The following is an 18,673-nucleotide window of genomic DNA, read 5'->3' as shown; positions in this document are numbered from 1 at the left end:
AAGTTGTTAAGAATCCAAAAGTTTACTATGAACTCTGACCCATTTATTCCAGCTCTTACTTCCCCTTTCACAGCCTATGAGCCTGTCACAGCGATGCTGACCCTCCCACACCACACACACACACACACACACACACACACACACACACCCCACATACAGTCACACACCACACACACTCACCCCCCACACGCTCTCACACAACACACGGTCACACACGACATACACATATACACTCACTCCACACATGTGCACTCACATACCACACACACACACACACACACACATCCCACATACAGTCACACACCACACACACACACACACACACACACACACACACACACATCCCACATACAGTCACACACTCCCATCCCACACACACTCACCCCCCCCACGCTCTCATACAACACACAGTCACACACATATACACTCACTCCACACATGTGCACTCACATACCACACACACACATGCACTCATACCACACACGTGCACACACATTTAAGGTGTAAGAAGTGAGTTGAGTTATAGTGAACTACACAATAATGTACCATTAAGAAATAAATTCAGAAAATCAGTAGTTTCAAGGGGATAATGATAGGGCCTCATTTATTGTAAGAGGGGAAAGTTTAACCAACAGCTTGTTAGCTGTTTAAACCACTGGCTTCGGGCGGCACTATTATTATAATAATATGGCAATTTTGTTAAAATAGTCCTTAACGACAATTAAAAATAATCCAGTCCTTGGTGGTTAACAACTTTGTTTCTAGTGTTCTAAGCAGAGGGTCTCTGGCTTCCCAGGAGTGTTTCTCCTGCTCCTCATTCAAAATCTGACTGCATAGATTCTCTCAAGTGACCTTTTGGAATAGTCTGGAAACTATAGGTATTATTGAATGTTATGAAAGATGGTTTATTTTGTAACATTTTTAAAACGAGAGTGGCCCTGGGTATCAAGTGTGCCTGAATTGTGTGTTTTACATACAGAATATATAGTCAGGCACTCAAGAATCACCACTTTGTCCGTTAGAAGAGCATATCACACGCACACAATGCACAGCACACAGTTGATCTCAGGTAATTACAGTGATTCGGAGTTCTGCAAATTCTCTCAATCAGTAATATTAACACATGAACCACCACAGAATAATGTAGCCCATGGTATAGCTAACTCCATGTAGTACTTTATCACTTATGTCCTCCTAACACACACATGTTCAAACGGGTGTGTGCACAGCTATATAGATTCTATCTTTGTTGCACTATGGTTTGGGAGATAGAAAGGGTTTGTTAGAGATGACCGTGACCTGTCCAATAAGTGGCAATATCTGATGTTCTTCAATGTCTTCCTTAACATGCCCTGGTGGTGTGGGGGAGTACAGGGAAGATGGCTGACTCGGTGAGGGGCTTGCTCCCTGACACCCACCTCAAGAGCTGACATGGTGGTATTCACCTGCAATCCCAATGCCGAGGAGGCGGAGACAGGAGAACACAGGAGCTTGCTAGCTAGGAAGTCTAGTTGAAGCAGTGAGGTCCAGATTCAAGGAGACATTCTGTCTCAAAAACTAAAGTGAAGCTATTTCAACTTCTGGCCTCCACACTAATGTACACACACATGTTCACAAACACCCCTGTGCGCGCGCGTGCACGCGCGCGCGCGCGCACACACACACACACACACACACACACACACACACACACACACACGGCCTGACATCTGCCACGAGCACTGGCTGAGTTCCTTACTTGCTTCCTTCCTTCAGCAGGGTGATGGCCACGAGGATCCGCCTCCTGAAGAAGATCAGCACGATGATGATGACGGCTTCAATGATGGACAAGATGATCACTGAACAAGAAAAGATGCCAGTCTGCAGTACAAGTCAGCACCAGAAGCAAGCTTATCTGCAGACCTCGGTCTGAGTTTATCAGGCCGTTTCTGCTAATTCTGGTACTTCCTGGTATAATGAAACTCCCGGGGAGGTTAGCTGCCACAGCCTTAGTTGTTGGACAGCTGTTTGTTCATGGTGAGCATTTCAGTGGTGGTGTGCTTATGGCCTCCTTCAGGCACTCTACCACCGTGGCTCTGGTTTACACCACACTCCAGGGAACGTCTAGAAATCAGTTAACCCAAGTCATGGGAGGAACTGATAACAATCATTGTGCATCCCTGCCTTCTTTTAACTAAACAATGCTTTTGTTTTCATAGGCATATCTTATTTTCTTAAAACACTAATTTGAGTCCACAACTGTGGAGTATACCCATATGCTAAAATTGTTTTCCTTGAACAAACCTAAGAAAATGAAATATATGAAAATTATTCTATATTCTGAAACTGCGTTGTCAAAGAACACTGTATTAGACTTACACATTTATACAATGGCCTGAAAATGGTTACACCAGAGAACTTGATTGTTCTTTGAATTGATACACTCTAGTCTCTGTTTTTGAATAAGAACACACAGCAGAAATATATTTAATATAAAGCAGGCACTATAACTGAAGAGGAAAAGTAGGCCTAGGGCTGAGACTTACCCAAGGTCAGAAATGGAGCTAATAGCAAAAGCAGAAACTGAGCTATTGCCTATCACAATCCAGGGCTGATAAAATAGTCATTTTTACATTTGTAATTCTACTTGCTCCCAGGTTTTTCTGAAGCAATATACCTTACCATGTATGTCCTTCCTTCTTCCTGGTACCCCCAAATTTTTCCTAACCCAGATCAGTATCTATCAATGTCTGATAAAGAGTGGGGAACCTAAGGCCATTCCAGAAGAGATTGGTATGGCCAGGCTTTTAAACATTTTTAAATGTTTAGAAAGTTCTGTAGTTTCCTAAAGGCACATCTGTTGATTTCCAGTGGCAGGCACTGACTGTCTCCACGGCGTTTTTATGGGTGGTTCCTCAGAAACAGCTGAGAGCATGTGTGCCTAGGCCTCCTACCAGAGTGGTCTTAAGGTGTGGGTAAATCCTGGGCAATAGTGGTCTCCTTTGGAAAGGACTATGTAGAGTTTTCTCTTTGGGTCCTGCCAAGCCCCGGCAATCCAACAGCCCACTTATAAAATAAAGACACAGATGCTTCTATTATTTAAACTGTTTGGCCTAATGGCTCAGGCTTCTTGTTAACTGTTCTTATATCTTAAATTAACCCATTTCTATAAATCTATACCTTGCCACATGGCTTGTGGCTTGCCAGTATCTTACATGTTGGTACTCATGGCGGTGGCTGGCAGCGTCTCCTGACTCAACCTTCCTGTTCCCAGAATTCTCTTCTCTGCTTGTCCCACCCATACTTCCTGCCTGGCTACTGGCCAATCAGCATTTTATTTATACAGATTGATATCCACAACAGGACTAGCAATAGTGTGTGGATGCCTGAGGCTTGAGGTATCGCCCAAATTCAGGGAAAAGTGAAGAGAATGCAATTCCACATTTTTGTAGGTAAAAAGAAAAGCTACAACATGCATCATTGAAAGAATAATGAAAACAAAAGGAGTTATCTTTGGTGAGGGCTGAAAATGGGAAGGTAAAATCCAAGAACTTGGTCTTTCCATCAGGCCCTGTGTAAAGAAAAATTGGATTTCCCAGATGGAATAATGTGCTGGAGACATGTGTCCCAAAGTCTGGTATGGGAACAGAGAAGATAGCCACAAGTCCCTTTGCTCAAAATGCCCCACACTGGTAATCTTGACACATTTTGCTCTGACACAGGACAGTGACATTCCAGATAAACCCTGGTCACAGAGAGGTTATGATAATGGTGTCACTCAGGGACATATTCTCACTTGCCCCTGAATGCCCAGATTTCTTGGATGAAAAGGTAAAAATAGGTTTGAAATTGATGGAGGCTCATGCTGGGAATAAGTGTGTGATCAGATGATGCCTCCATGCCTCCTCAGACACCCATTACTGAGTTCCTCTGACATGTAAGGGCCAAGATGAATGACAAGAAGGGGAACATTCAAAACCAAAATTCAATGAGAAATTGTCAAAACCTAGATATTCGTGACCATGAATCTCCAACTACAGAAATGTAAGAACACCGCCATCTTTGAGATTTATTAATTACTGCCAACCTTAAATAACTCAATAATATAAACAATTAAGAATGTAAATTTATTTTCAGTTATTTCTTACAATTCCTGCAATAAATAGAGTGTTTTGCTATGAAAGTAAAATAAGTGTCTTCTTTCTTCTAAAGCAAGATCATAAAAATCAGCTATTTATTTCTTTCATAGGTTAACATCAATCAAGATCCCATAATCAAACTATTTTAAACAAAAGGTGAGTAGCCTGGGATTCTTCTAAAGTAGTGTTATCTTAGGCTCTACAACAAGTTCACAACTTCCCCATTTACTACAGGTCATAGACATTTACAGTCATCACTGAGTGATGGATGTGTTCAGCAGGATGCTCCAAACTCAAGCTTCCTCTTGGAAAAACAAGCCTTCTTCATTGTTTCCATTTTAATAAAACTGGTTCTGAAAATCTACTCACTCATTAAGAACCACGCCTGTTTCAAAGGAAAGACTACTCTTATGTTGGTCTGAATCCCGATGTCGTAGATCATGAAAGCTGACTGTGGTTTCTGCTGAAGGCCATTGTATTCCAGGTAACAATACCATATTCCTTGAAAAGAAAAGACCAATATCCAGTGTCATTTTCTGAAGTAGAAGCATACCTACATAAAAATGATCAATATGGCCATTTCTACAGAGTTAGAATCATGTTTGGCTGCAGTAGTCTAACTGCTGCTCCAGGTGACATAAATGCTTCCTGAATTTATGTGGCTTTCAATGCACTCCTGGCTTGTAGCAACCCTAACACATACCAGCAGGACAGTGTTAATATGCTACAGTACATCTGTCCTGCAGAAAAAAATGTGCTGATGCCCCCTTATTTATACTCAGTACTAATTTATTACTTACTGGCTTATCTTGTATACTTGTATGAATCTTGAGAGTACTTTAATGGATGCATTCAAGTTTAGAATTGGGCTGATTCTGCTCCTAATAGCTTTATTTCAAGTTCTATTTTGTCTGATATTATTAATTCCAGGGTCGTGGGTTCGAGCCCCATGCTCTACCAACTGAGCTAGCTAGGCTCTGGGAGGCAGTGGGTCTATGTCTCTATCTAAGCAGCATGTAGCCCAGAAACCTCTTTTTTTTTTTTTTTTTTTATAGCAAAACCTATATCCACCACGCACCATGCTTTGTGGCTTGGGGAAAACTCTGTGTAACTTGGTGGGAATGTGCCACCAACACACCATTGAGTAGCTCAAGCACACAGGCTGTGGCTAACTTGAGAGAGACAACTAGAAAGCTGTTTTTAGCTCTGTTTTAGAATCTTCTTTCTCAGGTTTAGGTGGACATTCTTTCCCCACATTGGGCGCCAAATGTTGCCAGAAGTTTTCCTGGTCCCACCAGGCTCACAGCCGCTCAGACCCAAATAAACACACAGATGCTTGTATTAATTCAAACTGTTTGCCCTAATGGCTCAGGCTTCTTGCTAGCTAAATCTTACAATTAAATTAACCCATAATTCTTTTTTATGTTTAGCCATGTGGCTTGTTAACTTTTTTCAGTTCTGCCTTCACATCTTGCTTCTCATGGAGGTGGCTGGCAGCATCTCCTGACTCAGCCCTCCACTTCCCAGAATTCTCCTCTCTGCTCACCCCATGTATACTATACTTCCTGCCTGGCTACTGGCCAATCAGTGTCTTATTTATCAATCAATCAGAGCAACACATGTTCACGGCCTACAGAAAGACATGCACAGCAAGCTACTATAGATTTCTTTTCATAATGGCTAGTCTTTAAAACTTCTACTTTTAACTGTTGCGTTTCCTTACACATTCTGTAAAGTTTGTAAATAACATACAGTTCCAACTTGCATGTGTGCATTTTAATCTTATCTGACAATTTCCATGCTGTTTTTATTTGCATATGTTCTCTTTCTTCTAGTTCACTGCCATCTACTCTATTTTTATAACCACTCTTGAAAATTTCCCGCCTGCTGAGTAATCAAGTTTGATTTAACTAGGACATGCAAGGGCCTTTGGTTACTTGGTGGTCACCCCCATTCTGCTCATTTGTCCAATATCTTAGTTACATGCATTTCAGCTAAAAAGGCATCTTTTTTTTTTTTTTAAGACAGGGATTCTCTGTGTATCTCTGTCCTGGAACTCACTCTGTAGACCAGTCTGGCTTCATGAATTCAGAGATCCAACTGCCTCTGCCTCCTGAGTGCTGGGATTAAAGGCATGTGCTACTACCACCTGGCTAATGTTATTATTTTACATGAGTAAAGTTTGCTTCACCTTACCTACTGTTTGCCAATTCATTTTCTTTGCTTACTCTCCTTCATGAGGCTCATATTATTATGAGGAATCATTTTCCTTCCCTCTGTCTACACCAGGCATCAGGAAATACATCTGGTTACACATACAGACATCTCCACTGCTGCCTCTTTGGCCAGGGCTTACTGCATTCTGGCACATGACTGTTGCAGTAGCCCCCCAACTGGCCTTGTTGTTTCTGCCCTTGTCTTGCTTAGCATGGGGACCACGGTCACCATCTCTCCTCTGCTCAGAACCATGCAGAACCTCGCCATTTCACTCCAAGAGACAACAAGGCCTCCCAATTCCCTGTGTGGCTCTGGTCCTCCATGAATTCTGTGACCTCCTCAGCCTCCTAGCCATTCCTTCAGCATGCGGTTTCCTCAGGGCCTCTGCTGCACCCGTGGCTAGAACTTTCTCTGGTCACCACGTCATAACTGCATTGCTTCCTCCAGGTATTTTCACATCGGTCTTCTCACAAAGACCTACCTCGGGGCTGGGGGTGTAGCTCAGTGTAGAGCCCTTGCCAGACAACAGCAACAGCAGCACCGACACCAATCCTCCCCCTCCTAACCCTGCAGTGTTCGGTCCTCAGCCTGCACAGTATGCTCCGTGTACGTCTGCTGTGCTTTACAGTTTTCCTATAGCAACCATCACCTTCAAATATACTTCACTGCAAGCTTGAAAAAAGTGAAGACCTTCATCTATTGTGAAGTATTGTGAGAAGTGAAGTCTACTGTTGCATGTCCAGCACAATGTGTGTCGTAATTGCTCAGTTGATGTTTGATGAATGTGCATAAATGACTATATGATCTCACGCATTTCTCTTTCTCTACCTTCCTTGGTATAACTATGGCCTCCTGGACCTATGGATCTTTATCTTTCCAATATGACTGATACATATGATATCATTCTTTCTGGTTCTTAATCTTTCTCCACTTTATCCACACAATAGTATTTTTGTCACATTCTGTTGTGTTTAAATAACTTTGAAATTCATTCATCTTTCAATCCATTGGTTATCTAACGGGGCTGTTTACTAGAAGCTCTCTGAGTGTCATGACAGCAGTAACTGAGCCAGTACTGACTCCGTTCTGACAGCCTGAGATCCACGCTTCCTATCTTCTGAGATGGAGAGTCCGTCATTGGGCTGAGGACACAGATGCGGGAGCTAGGTCTTGTAATCTTAAGAATGTTTTCCACAGTTACTCAGTTATACAGTATGCAGCCAGGTTACAGCCAAGGCTAGGTACTGAACATGAGCCTGCCTACACCCTTACTATATAACATGTGCAAGCCTGCTTAAGCATCAGTAAGAGGACTTGGTTATTTTCTGTGCCTACTACTATAAAAATTACATTGCCAATCCAAATTGTGTTGTGGGAGAAATAATTCTTTTGAATATAAATTGCTCCATATTGTCCCATTTGCTGTTTAGAAGGTCCAAAGCAAATGTCCATAATGTTATACAACCCAGTGGAAGGTATGCTGTGGGATGCCTTTCTGTATGCTGTGAATCTGTGTTGCTCTGATTGGTTGATAAATAAAACTGTTTGGCCTATGGCAAGGCAGCTTAGAGGCAGGCAGGAAATACAAGCAGAGAGACAGGAAGAAGAAAGACAGAAGGGAAGAGACAAGAGACAGCCACCCAAGGAGCAACATGTAATGGGATGCAGGTAAAGCCACAGAACATGTGGAGATACATGGATTAATAGTTATGGGTTAATTTAAGATACAAGAGCTAGCTAGCAAGAAGCTTGAGCCATAGGCCATCAATTTTGGAATTAATATAAGCCTCTGTGTGTTTACTTGGCTCTGAGCAGCTGCAGGACTGGGTGGGACACAGGAAAACTTCCAGCTACAGAGGCATTTGAATTCATTTATTTAGTGTTCACATCAGGCCTGATGTACACAGCTTTTGGTGAGACTGAATTGAACTCTTCATCCAATGAGTGTGATTCAGCGTGCTTGCCTCTAAAGAGTGATGCCTCACTATAGGGACCAACTACTAAAGAGTGTGATAGCACCTGATTAAAAGTACTATCAAATCTGCTAAGAAAAATTGATCAAGCCATGCAGCTGTGCAGACCTGGTCATTGATTGATAGACAAGTTACAGGGGAAGACAAACTGTTTGAAATGTTTTCATTAATCTAAAAGAATCCTTTCTTCTCCTTCCTGATCCCCATCAGGTCCAAGACCAAAGGCAGCTAGGGAAAGTAGTACAGAATTTTTCTCAAAATAATAACAAAAAGAGTTATAGAGAAAATATCTGTGAACTTAAGTAAATTTTGTAAAGTTAATTGTGGTTGATATACTGTGCACCCCAATAAACTTATCTGGAGGTCAGAGAACAGAACAGCCACTATATTAAACATAGGTTTAGGCAGTGGTAGCACATGCCTTTAATACTAGCATTCAGGAGGCAGAGATCCATCTGGATCTCTGTGAGTTCAAGGCCACAGTAAGAACAGAGCCAGGTGTGGCGGCACACACCTTTAATCCCAGCACTTGAGATCTCATGTCTTGTTTGGGAAAGACACACACCTTTAATCCCAGGAAGTGATGGTAGGAAGCAGAAAGATATATAAGGCATGAAAACCAGGGACTAGAGGCTTTTTAAGCTTTGAGACTTTTAGCAGCTGTTTAGCTGAGATCCATTCAGATGAGGACTCAGAGGCTTCCAGTTTGAGGAAATAAGATCAGCTGAGAAATTGGCAAGGTGAGGTTGGATGTGGCTTGTTCTATCTCTCTGATCTTTCAGAATTCACCTCAATACCTGGCTCCAGGTTTGTTTTTATTGATAAGACTGTTTAAGATTCATGTTACAGTTAATGATTCAAACTAATTAAGCCTAAGGCAAGTAAATGCTTTCCAATAATTGCTAATGGCAAGGAAAAATTATTCTGATATTTAGCAATTTTAAGAGTTGTATTACTTACCATATCCTAAAATTCCAAGCACACCAAACGTGAAGACCCAGAAGAGGAATCCAGCTATGAACCTCAGGAGTATCAAAAAAATCCAACTCAGCACCATGGCAATGGTCAGGCCACTGGAGGAACACCCACAACACACACAGTCAGGTGTGCTAAGTGCAACATAACACCAACATCAAGTCAAGAGCCCTTTCCATTTGAAATCACTCTAGAATATTCTACTTTACCTGGCTGGAGTAACACATATGATTCTAAGAAGTATAAACAATGGTTTCATTAAGAATTTCACTTAAGAATTTAAAATAAAAGAGGAGAGCAGAGAGCCAGTGAGCACTTTACACCTGAAACATTCTGCGTGTCTCTAGGAACCAGACCCCCAGCTCACAGCTTTGACCTGTCAGCCACACTTTCCAAATTGCACTCTTTTTCCTTCACACCCTTCTAGTTAGTGGTAAGTTTTCTGTATATAAAGGTTCATGATGAAACCGTGATAATCTAGTGACTGAGGGAGACGTCCCAGAACACAGCTGTTTGGAAGTATCAGCGCAGAGGTAAAGAAATGAGAAACACAACTGGTCACAGAGTTCCTGAATTCGCGACTTTGTAGTCATTGACACATATAAATAATTTTGAGTGGTATGAGATGCCTGGTACCATCTGGCATCTATTTGTGGTTCCAAGGGATCTGGGTACATGACCTGCAGGCAAGATTAGTCTCCTGGCTACACAGTTTGTAAAGCATAGAAAGCAGGAATATCTTCAGCTGCTTTAGCTTCTCTCAGGAGGTACTGAGGAGTACTAGACTGAGATACTAGAGGAGTGTGTCCACTCCGTTCCCATCCAAGTGAAGGTCAGAACGGAGTCCACTGGCACAATTTCCTCAAAGAGAACTCACTAATACTGGAAAGTTGACCTACTCTCCTATTAACTGCTGACATCCTTGATGAAATTTGCAAACTGCTAATCAGCATCAGGCAGAGTCTGATGTATTTGAGGAAGATAGAGTCTCAAAAGTCATCCTTTAAGAGATCCTCCATAATATTTGTCACTGGATAGATGACAGTATGGTATTGAGGTTCCTTCTTAGGTCATGAAGGAATTTCAAAAGCCTTTCCCTCTTGAAATTGTAGAAACTTTAATGGTTAACATTTAAATATGGCTGAAGGTTACTCTATTGCATGACCCAAAGGGAATACTTAAAATGGTATTTATGAAAGATTTTGGAGCAGAAAGGCGGGAAATAAAGGGAGGTGCTTAGGGTCTAGGGATGTGGGGGGTACAGAGTACACACAGGTTTAGTGTGTGTCGGGTAAGATGTGTCCAAGCAATAGAGGGAAAAAACCAAGGGAATAGGAATTAAAGAAATTACCTTGTGGCATTTGTTTGTGAATAGGAAATCCCAGTTAACTATTGTCAAGTACAGGTTGCAATCTTGACTATGGAGTTATTGCAGGCAGAACACTGAATCAGTAAAACCTCACAAAAGGAACTAGCTCTAACATCATGAAAATTACTTTTTAGTATTTCACTGAAAATACATGTTAAATTTAGCAAATTCCCTGTGCTTAAAGACATGGTATCTGCTTCTCCCACTCTTACTTTTATAACTGCCTCTGAACTCACATTTCTGTGTATCTACTATGTTTTAAGAACTATATTGTGAGCTAGGGATATAAAGAATTGATAGTTTAGCTGGGTATAGTAGTCTACACCACTAATCCCAGCATGTGAGAGGTAGAGGTAGGAAGATCAGGAGTTCAAAGCCAACTTTTTTAATTACTTAGAAAGTTCAAGGCCAACCTTGGCTACAAGAGACATAGTCTCAAAAAATGAAAAGGAAAAAAAGAAGAGCTGTCTGTCTATCAGAGGAAAGAACCAGGTAAATAAAATATAGAACAAAAGATGTTATGTAGAAAATAAGTATCTATGCATATATAGAGGTTTGTACGTATAAACAATGGATATGAGTGCTGTGGAATAATCCTTCTGTACATTGTGAAAATGTGTTGCTCTCATTGTTAATAAAAAGCTGATTGACCAATAGCTAGGCAGGATTCTCAGGGCAGAGAGAATGCTGGGAAGAAGGGAGGAGTCTGAAGAGTCTTGAGCCAGATGCAGGAGAAGCAACATGGAAAGTTCATAGATGAGATAAATGAGCCTTGGGCAGCACATAGATGAATAGTAATGGGATAATTTAAGTTGTAAGAGCTAGCTGAAGACAAGTCTAAGCTATTGGTCAAGTATTTATAATGACTAATAAATCTCTGAGTGGTTATTTGGAAGTGGCTGCCAAGACACAGAAACTCTGTCTACATATGAAGAAAACAGAGGGGTGAAGTAATTTATCTAGGGAAAATAATAGAAGTTTTATAAAGTGTCATTAAACTGATTTTAAAGGATGAAGTGCAGGCGCTGGAGATGCAGTTCTGTGAAAGGGTGCTTGCCTAGCACATATAAAGCCCCAGGCTAGCTCTCCAGTACTTAAAAAAAGTGAAGTGGAGTCACCCTGGACTCTGAGAAGGATATGGGCAAGTAGAGAAAGTCATAAAATGTGCAAAAACACAGTATTTGACAAGCAAGGGGTGGCAGATTATTTATATATAATTATTATATTTAGATAATTATTTATATCTATATTTATATAATCTAGATAAATATCTATGATTATATAGTATATAATCATAAATATATATAAATAATTAACACTATATAATCAGATGTCTCTCATGCTTGTAATCCCAGCACTTGGAAGGCTGAAACTAGTGGATGGAGTTCAAGACTTTCCTCCATGGTTACACAGTGAGATCTAAGTCAGTCTAGACTACAGAAAAATGCTTACGTGTGTGTGTGTGTGTGTGTGTGTGTGTGTGTGTGTGTGTGCAGGTACCCATGAAGGCCAAAAGAGAGCCTTGGATCCCTTGAAGTGGGGGTACAGGCCATTGTTAGGTGCACAACGTGAACTGAGCTGTAGGTCTCTGCAGGAGCAGCAAGTGCTCTTACTCACTGAGCCATCCTCCACCCACTAAGAACCTGTCTTTAAAATAAAACACGTAAGGCTAATCAAGAAAAGGACATGGGTGAGCTTGAGAAGCTGTGCTGATGTGATTACAGAGCACCGTGGAGTCACTAAGGAAGCACTGATTTTATTCTCTGGTCACTAGGGGAACACAGAAGCTTCTAAACTCTGAAATGTGGTGCAAAGTTAGAGAGGACAGAAACCTATGTCAGAAGAGTGATCCCATTCTTCAGCTTTCCAAAATGCCCATCTTACGTCTGAAAATTCAAATCTCTACCTTTGTAAGTATTTAAGTTTCTCAGAACTAGAATAGCCTTTCATGGTAATAATTACCATGTGTGAAAAGAACACAGTAGCGATTACAAATGATCCTTCAGGGTCTCGGGAGGGACAAAGGAGGAAAAAGCCCGGGAAACCAAACCATGCCCACCTCTGTGACATGTGAAGAGCAGAACACAGGACCCCAGACACTTGGCAGGGACTTGGCACAAGTACCAGTTCTACTAGTGAATTAACATATAAGCTTGAAACTTACATTCTGTGGGCATGTTGTCAAATATATTTGCCCTGTCCTTACCCTCATGTGAAAAAGAAAATGACCCTGAGGTCTGAGTCCACTTCTCACCCTTTGATAAGAGCAGAAGCGGAAGGGTCTACAAAGGTCACGAGAAAACCTCTAGAGAAGACATGCACAATCTCACTCACATGAGAATCCATTTCCATGAAGTCATGTAGTCTTCAAATACCTTCATCCCAAATGTCCTGGCATCGAGGAATTTAGTGATGCCACTGAGTTCAATGAAGGAAAAGTTAGTTATTTCTGGTTAACATTAGAAAAAAATGTCCTTGTAATAAAAGAGACTTTGCATGATTCTATTCCAGGTATGCTTTTAGTCAGCGTCTACTCTAGTGCCTCTGCACTAGCCACAGACACCTGTCAAATGTCATTTCAGGAGGCCTGCAAGTGTGTCTGTGGTGCCGTATACAGAGGAGCTGGCCATGAAGAACAGGGGCGGATCCTTCTGCAGTACACACCACATGCCCCTGTATGCAGAAGCTCCCCTGTAAGAGCAAATTCCAATGACAGGATCTAATTTACAAAGTTTCTAGATCTGACCATGCATGTCATCTTAATCCCTCTTCCTGCATCTCTGTCATGTGGTAGCCAGACAGCATCATGGAAAACAGGTCAAAGTATGCACAGATCACTGTGTCCAACACCATGTGTGGTCAAGGTGAACACATAGAATGGCACTGTCAAATTTTTCCTACAGCCCCCTTCACAGCATGTCCCTCTTCTAAAGTAACCATCCAACTACCATGATGTGTGTGTGCATCACAGGACAATGGATTTTTGCTCTGTGTTTTGTGTCCATGGAGTCGTACGTGTGTCATTATTTTATAGGTTTCCACACAGCTTCCTATTTCTGAGGTTCATTCACATTGCTGTTAAATTCCACATATGAAGGAGGGGTGCTGTACCACCCGCACTGTCAATGTTTTTTAAGAAAGAGGAATCAGTTTTCAGGATTCTTTTCACTTTGTTTTTCACTTAGCAAGTCAGCTATGAAAGGGAAAAGGCTATGCCTATGCACATGTGAACGTGCACACATCCAAGGAAAAGTATTTCTCAACAATCTAGACTACTGTGTGCCACATAGAGCCAAGCAAACAGCAGGCAACTGGCTGGGCTCCGATTGATATGTAGACTCTGATCTGGCAGCAGCACCTTTCTTCACACCAAATCTCCGTGCTTGCTGATAAGGGAAGCCATAACCACCCTGAAAGATGCTGTTCTTTCTAATCTAGAGTGCCATGTGTACTTCATTGTGCTATGTAAGTGATTTCCTGTAGCCCCGTGTGGTACTTTAATATTCTATATACTAACAGGATGCATCAAAACAACACAGAAACGTAAACATACTTCGCAGCCTCCGTGAGCTCTATGACATTTCTGCTCCTCTCACTTCCATCTTCAAATTGCATCCCATTTCCTATGGTTAAGTTTCCCTTGATGGGGGAGATGTGAGGCAGACATCTCTGCAGGACTGTGAAAGAGAACAAAAACCACAGCAAACTCCTTTGTGCTAGTCTATCCTTTAAAACCTTCTCTTATCTACAGCCAGGTGCTTGCCGGGCATGAAATGTGCTCAGGGCAGATAGCTAATCACCCTTTATTGACATCTTCATGACTTTCTGGCATCTGTGAGACTGAAATGGGAACACCATCACACTATGAAGTCCCATCCCAACCTGTTGATTTTTTTTACACGTGAAAGGTTCATCCAACCACAGAGATAAGATGTGTAGGTGAAGTGGCATTGGCTCATACCACACATGCTGAACATGCTTTGATGGAAAAGCTGCTTGTATGGTGGGAGGGGTGTAGGGCTGTCACTTAGCAGATTCTGGATGGGGCAGGGATGCAGCTCAGTGAGGAAGTGCCTGTGCGAAGCCCTGGATTCAGTCTGACACTGGGTAATGTGGTGGGCTCCTGTGACCCCAGTACTTGGGAAGAGCAGGCAGGAGGATCAGAAGTTCGTGGTCACTCTTGGCTGTCTCAGATCAGCCTGGGATAGATGAGAGCCTGTTTTGAAAATCTTTGTAAGGACTTCTCAGTAAAACCTTGGAAACTAGAGTTTAATAATTATTCCTGCAAGAGTAAGAACCAGCTCAAGCGTCCAGTTCCTGTGAAGACAGGCCTTCTGGTGATGAATTCTTAGTAGCTTGCCTCCTTGCCAGCAACATTACCTACACGTCTTTGAAGGATAGAAACTATCATGGAGGGCCACACTGTTTGACTGATGTCATTTCTGAGAAGAGTTAAATTGTTGTTCAGTCCTCTGTGGTCTCGTTTTGATTACATGGAGTCCTAGCCTCCATTGATACACTGCTTTAACGTGTGTTGCAGTACGAGGCACCACACATATTCTAGAATATTAGAGCCCTAATTTTAAGTGAAGAGAAATCAGAAGTGGATAGATAGTTTCCATATTCTTTCTTGTAAGTAGTTTCACTAATTTATATGTAGAACTTGGACCTAAAACATTGAAGCAATTGATACAGTGGACAAGCTTCCTTATGAAGCTCTCCAGCTCTCCTTGTCTTGCCCATGCTACCCAGCTCCAGCTTTCAAAGTCTAATGACTGGGGCTGATTTCTTTCATAATGTCCCCATCTTTCTCCTGCTCTGCCTTCCCTTCCGGGCAGACCGGAGGGGGTAGCCTCTGCCACCCCCTTCTGCTCACTCTCCGTCCAGTCAGCTCCTGGCTTCCACCTCTCCCCAGATGGCCTCATCCTACTCCTCCCCTGGTGGGTGCTTGGCACACAGTAGGGCTCAGTGTATTTCTTCTCTCTCATTCTTTCTAGTCTTTTTGTGTGTGTGTGCCTATATACATTCCAAGTGTAAGTTTTTACCCAGAAGTTCTCCTGGCTCTATTTTACATAGTACTTCTGGTAGTTACTTCCAATCTGTTAGTGCCCATTAATTAATATGCTCAGTATTTATTTGGAAAGTACAGAAAATATGAAGAAAAGTTACGGAATGATACACAGTCCAGCCACCCACAGTGAGCCACGTGACTTTGCTGATCAGTTTCCTTCCCATCTACTACATCTCTCCCTTTTTGAACGTCACAGTAACACAGGCAACAGAATTCTGTTTGCCTCTTCCTCTCATAATCTTACTTGGTCTCCTTTTAGAAACAATTTAAGGACTACATGTTATTAGTTGTACATTGTACCACTTAGTGGTATACTTGATCCTCTGTTAAGAAGAACACAAGCTGGTTGTAATGTTGATCTTAATGTCTCTTTCATTATTTCTTTAGACTATTAGAGATTATGGATTATTTATTTTTATATCCCCATGTATATTTTAAAACATGTGATTTTAATCAAAATCTAATTGTGAGAACAGCTATTTTTCCTTTTCCCATAAGAAGTTTCCATGCTGTTCTCGGCCACATACAGCCAGCACCCAGGGCTTCCTGGTGAGGCCATTTCTCACGTATTAGAAAATCCATTATCTCTGCCTCCGGGTCTTTAACGGACCACAGAAAGGTGATGGAGGCACTAACACATGGATTCTGTGGCAACCAATTCAACATTGACTTCCTGCTTAGACTGGTGCCTGTCACCTTTCCTCTGCTTTAGAAGAACTAGACACTCATTGTGGAAGAGCTGAGGAGCAGAAAACACGAGAAAGAGAATGCCCAGTTTTCTCTCCCTTCCCACACCATCTGGCAAACAACTCCTTAATAGTATTGGTATATTTCTTTCTGATCTTTTTCCTCAAATAATTTCTGGGATTCGTTTTAATTTCAATATGCTTGACACGATGCTGTCTGCAGCAGCTTGCATTTTGCTGAGTATTGACCATATGTGCTTTGCTCTATATTGTTAGTTCTACGATATCTCCTCTCACGAACACACTGCAGTGTTCTCGTGCTTGTGGACATTGCAAGCTTTCCTTTGTTTCCAGCCCTACCCTCTGTGATCTCTGAGTTCTGTATTGATTGCTCTGAATGACCTCTGTGTTAGGAATCTTCATATGAAGCTTTTCCTCTGTAATTAGAATTACATCCTTCAGAAAGAAGAGTGAGTGATTATTTCAGTTTTTCTAAACAGCCTATGCGTTTATACTCAAACAGTAAAGAAACAAAATATATATTCATCAAAGAAACACAGAAGAATTTCAAATGTCACATTATGAAGACAAGATATACAACTTAGAAATTGCTTCTTGGGAAATTTCTGAACTTTTTTTGCTCAATTCAGGAGTGTGCATGACTGTTTGTGTGTGCTATATATGCGTGTAGGGATACCTAGGATCACATTGATGGGCTTCTTAAAATACATCATATCAGTTCCCAATGTGTTTATGTAGCAAACCTCACAGAGCTTTAGTGGAAATGCCCCAGCTGGAGTGAGGACAGGTGTGACCAGAGACACTGCTCCTAATTAACACCGGACTCTCAGGGTGGGACTGGACCTTTCTCAGCCTCAATCAATTGAGACCTTATCAACTGAGGAAATGCAATTAAATCACATTTTGGTAGACTCTATGTTTCAAAGGTAAAAGAATTATCACTTACTAGGTCTACTTGGATAAACTGCTGGGGGGCAGTCACCACGGGACAGATCTGAGAAAGTCTGAAAGGAAAGGGGCATGTTAACACTTCAAAGCCAGCAACGATCAGTTTCACTCTCAATATCAGAACTCTGAGCTTGACATCTTAACTCCACATCTCATTTTCCCAAATCGTCTCTCCAATGCCAATAATTGTAAGATTATTACATACAAATTATTGTTGGAAAATACCTCTAAATGCTCTGAATGACTCAACAAAGATTAAAAAAAACAAGATCTTACAAAAGCAAGGCACACCTCTGAAGATATCTTAGTCATACTCTGAATCTCTTAGCCTTCAAAATTTTTTCTGGAAAAACAGCATTTTCTATAATTAACAACCAATTAATAGTATTTAATACAATAAAGCTTTAGAAATCTCCTGTGTATGTCAAACCTAGGAAAGGGTGGGCTTGAATATTTTATTGGACAGTTTCATTTAGTGTGGTGTGTGTGTGTGTGTGTGTGTGCACGCGCCATGCATGATAAGGCACACATGTGGAGGTCCTTCTGCTAGGTTCATTTTTCTTTTCTTCCATCATGTTGGTGTCAGTGTGGGGACTGAATTCAGGTCAGGCGGCACACACCTTCATCAATTAAGCCACCTCACAGTATGGTTTTATAATGATGATTCTAGATGACATAAAATTCTATCTCTTATGAGCAACAACCCTGTCCAGATATAGAAAATCTCTCAGTTGAGCTGCCTAAGCACACTTAACAGTCTTTCCTACCCAGCAAGTGTACACAGGGATACCTCATGAAGAGTGTGTTTCTTTGTCTACATCATGAATATTCTGTGTTTTGATGAGTGTCTACACAGTGATACACCATGAACATAGTGTTTTTGAGTGTTCATGTGAGCTTGTGTTTTATGGGAATGGCACCATTAATACTCATTTTTCTAGATCTGGATATTTTTCCAGTAGCAAACTAGAATGTCGCACTTAAGATCAGAACAGCAGCTAAGTTCCTTCCAGGCGTGAGCTTGAGTACACACACCGTTGCAGGCCTGGCCATGGCCTTGCAGAACTGGCGGTAGTATTCCCAGTGGCTTTTGTCTCTTTCATTAAAAAATTGCATTTCGAAGTAGGTTAGAAATTTCTCTGGGCACCTGGAGACGCAGATCTGTGGAACAGAGAAGCACAGTGATGGAAATGAATGGAAATAGACCAAGGAAATGCCTACAAGGTTGGATGGGCTTCTGAATTCCCCACCAGTGTGAAGACTAAAGCATAATTTTTCATCTAAGTGACTTCAAT

At 41.6% G+C, this 18,673-nt stretch overlaps 1 protein-coding gene across 9 annotated transcripts in view; it reads right to left on the bottom strand.

The window, feature by feature from the left end:
• Nucleotides 1-18,673, bottom strand: part of Slc44a5 (solute carrier family 44 member 5) — a 290,304-nt gene that overhangs the window by 14,433 nt on the left and 257,198 nt on the right. For all 9 annotated transcript variants that reach the window (XM_076575270.1, XM_042280176.2, XM_076575269.1 and 6 more), the window contains 7 exons: nt 18,414-18,539; nt 17,377-17,434; nt 14,206-14,329; nt 12,987-13,070; nt 9,269-9,381; nt 4,488-4,619; nt 1,739-1,838 (listed from right to left, as the gene is read on the bottom strand). In XM_076575270.1, the coding sequence (XP_076431385.1) occupies nt 1,739-1,838; nt 4,488-4,619; nt 9,269-9,381; nt 12,987-13,070; nt 14,206-14,329; nt 17,377-17,434; nt 18,414-18,539 (737 nt within the window). The remainder of the gene's footprint in view (nt 1-1,738; nt 1,839-4,487; nt 4,620-9,268; nt 9,382-12,986; nt 13,071-14,205; nt 14,330-17,376; nt 17,435-18,413; nt 18,540-18,673) is intronic.

This window comes from Peromyscus maniculatus, chromosome 6 (assembly GCF_049852395.1).
Source record: "Peromyscus maniculatus bairdii isolate BWxNUB_F1_BW_parent chromosome 6, HU_Pman_BW_mat_3.1, whole genome shotgun sequence".
In the NCBI taxonomy this organism is placed as follows: domain Eukaryota; kingdom Metazoa; phylum Chordata; class Mammalia; order Rodentia; family Cricetidae; genus Peromyscus; species Peromyscus maniculatus.
The sequence above is the reverse complement of the archived record's forward strand: the minus strand, read 5'-3'. Positions and strand labels throughout refer to the sequence as shown.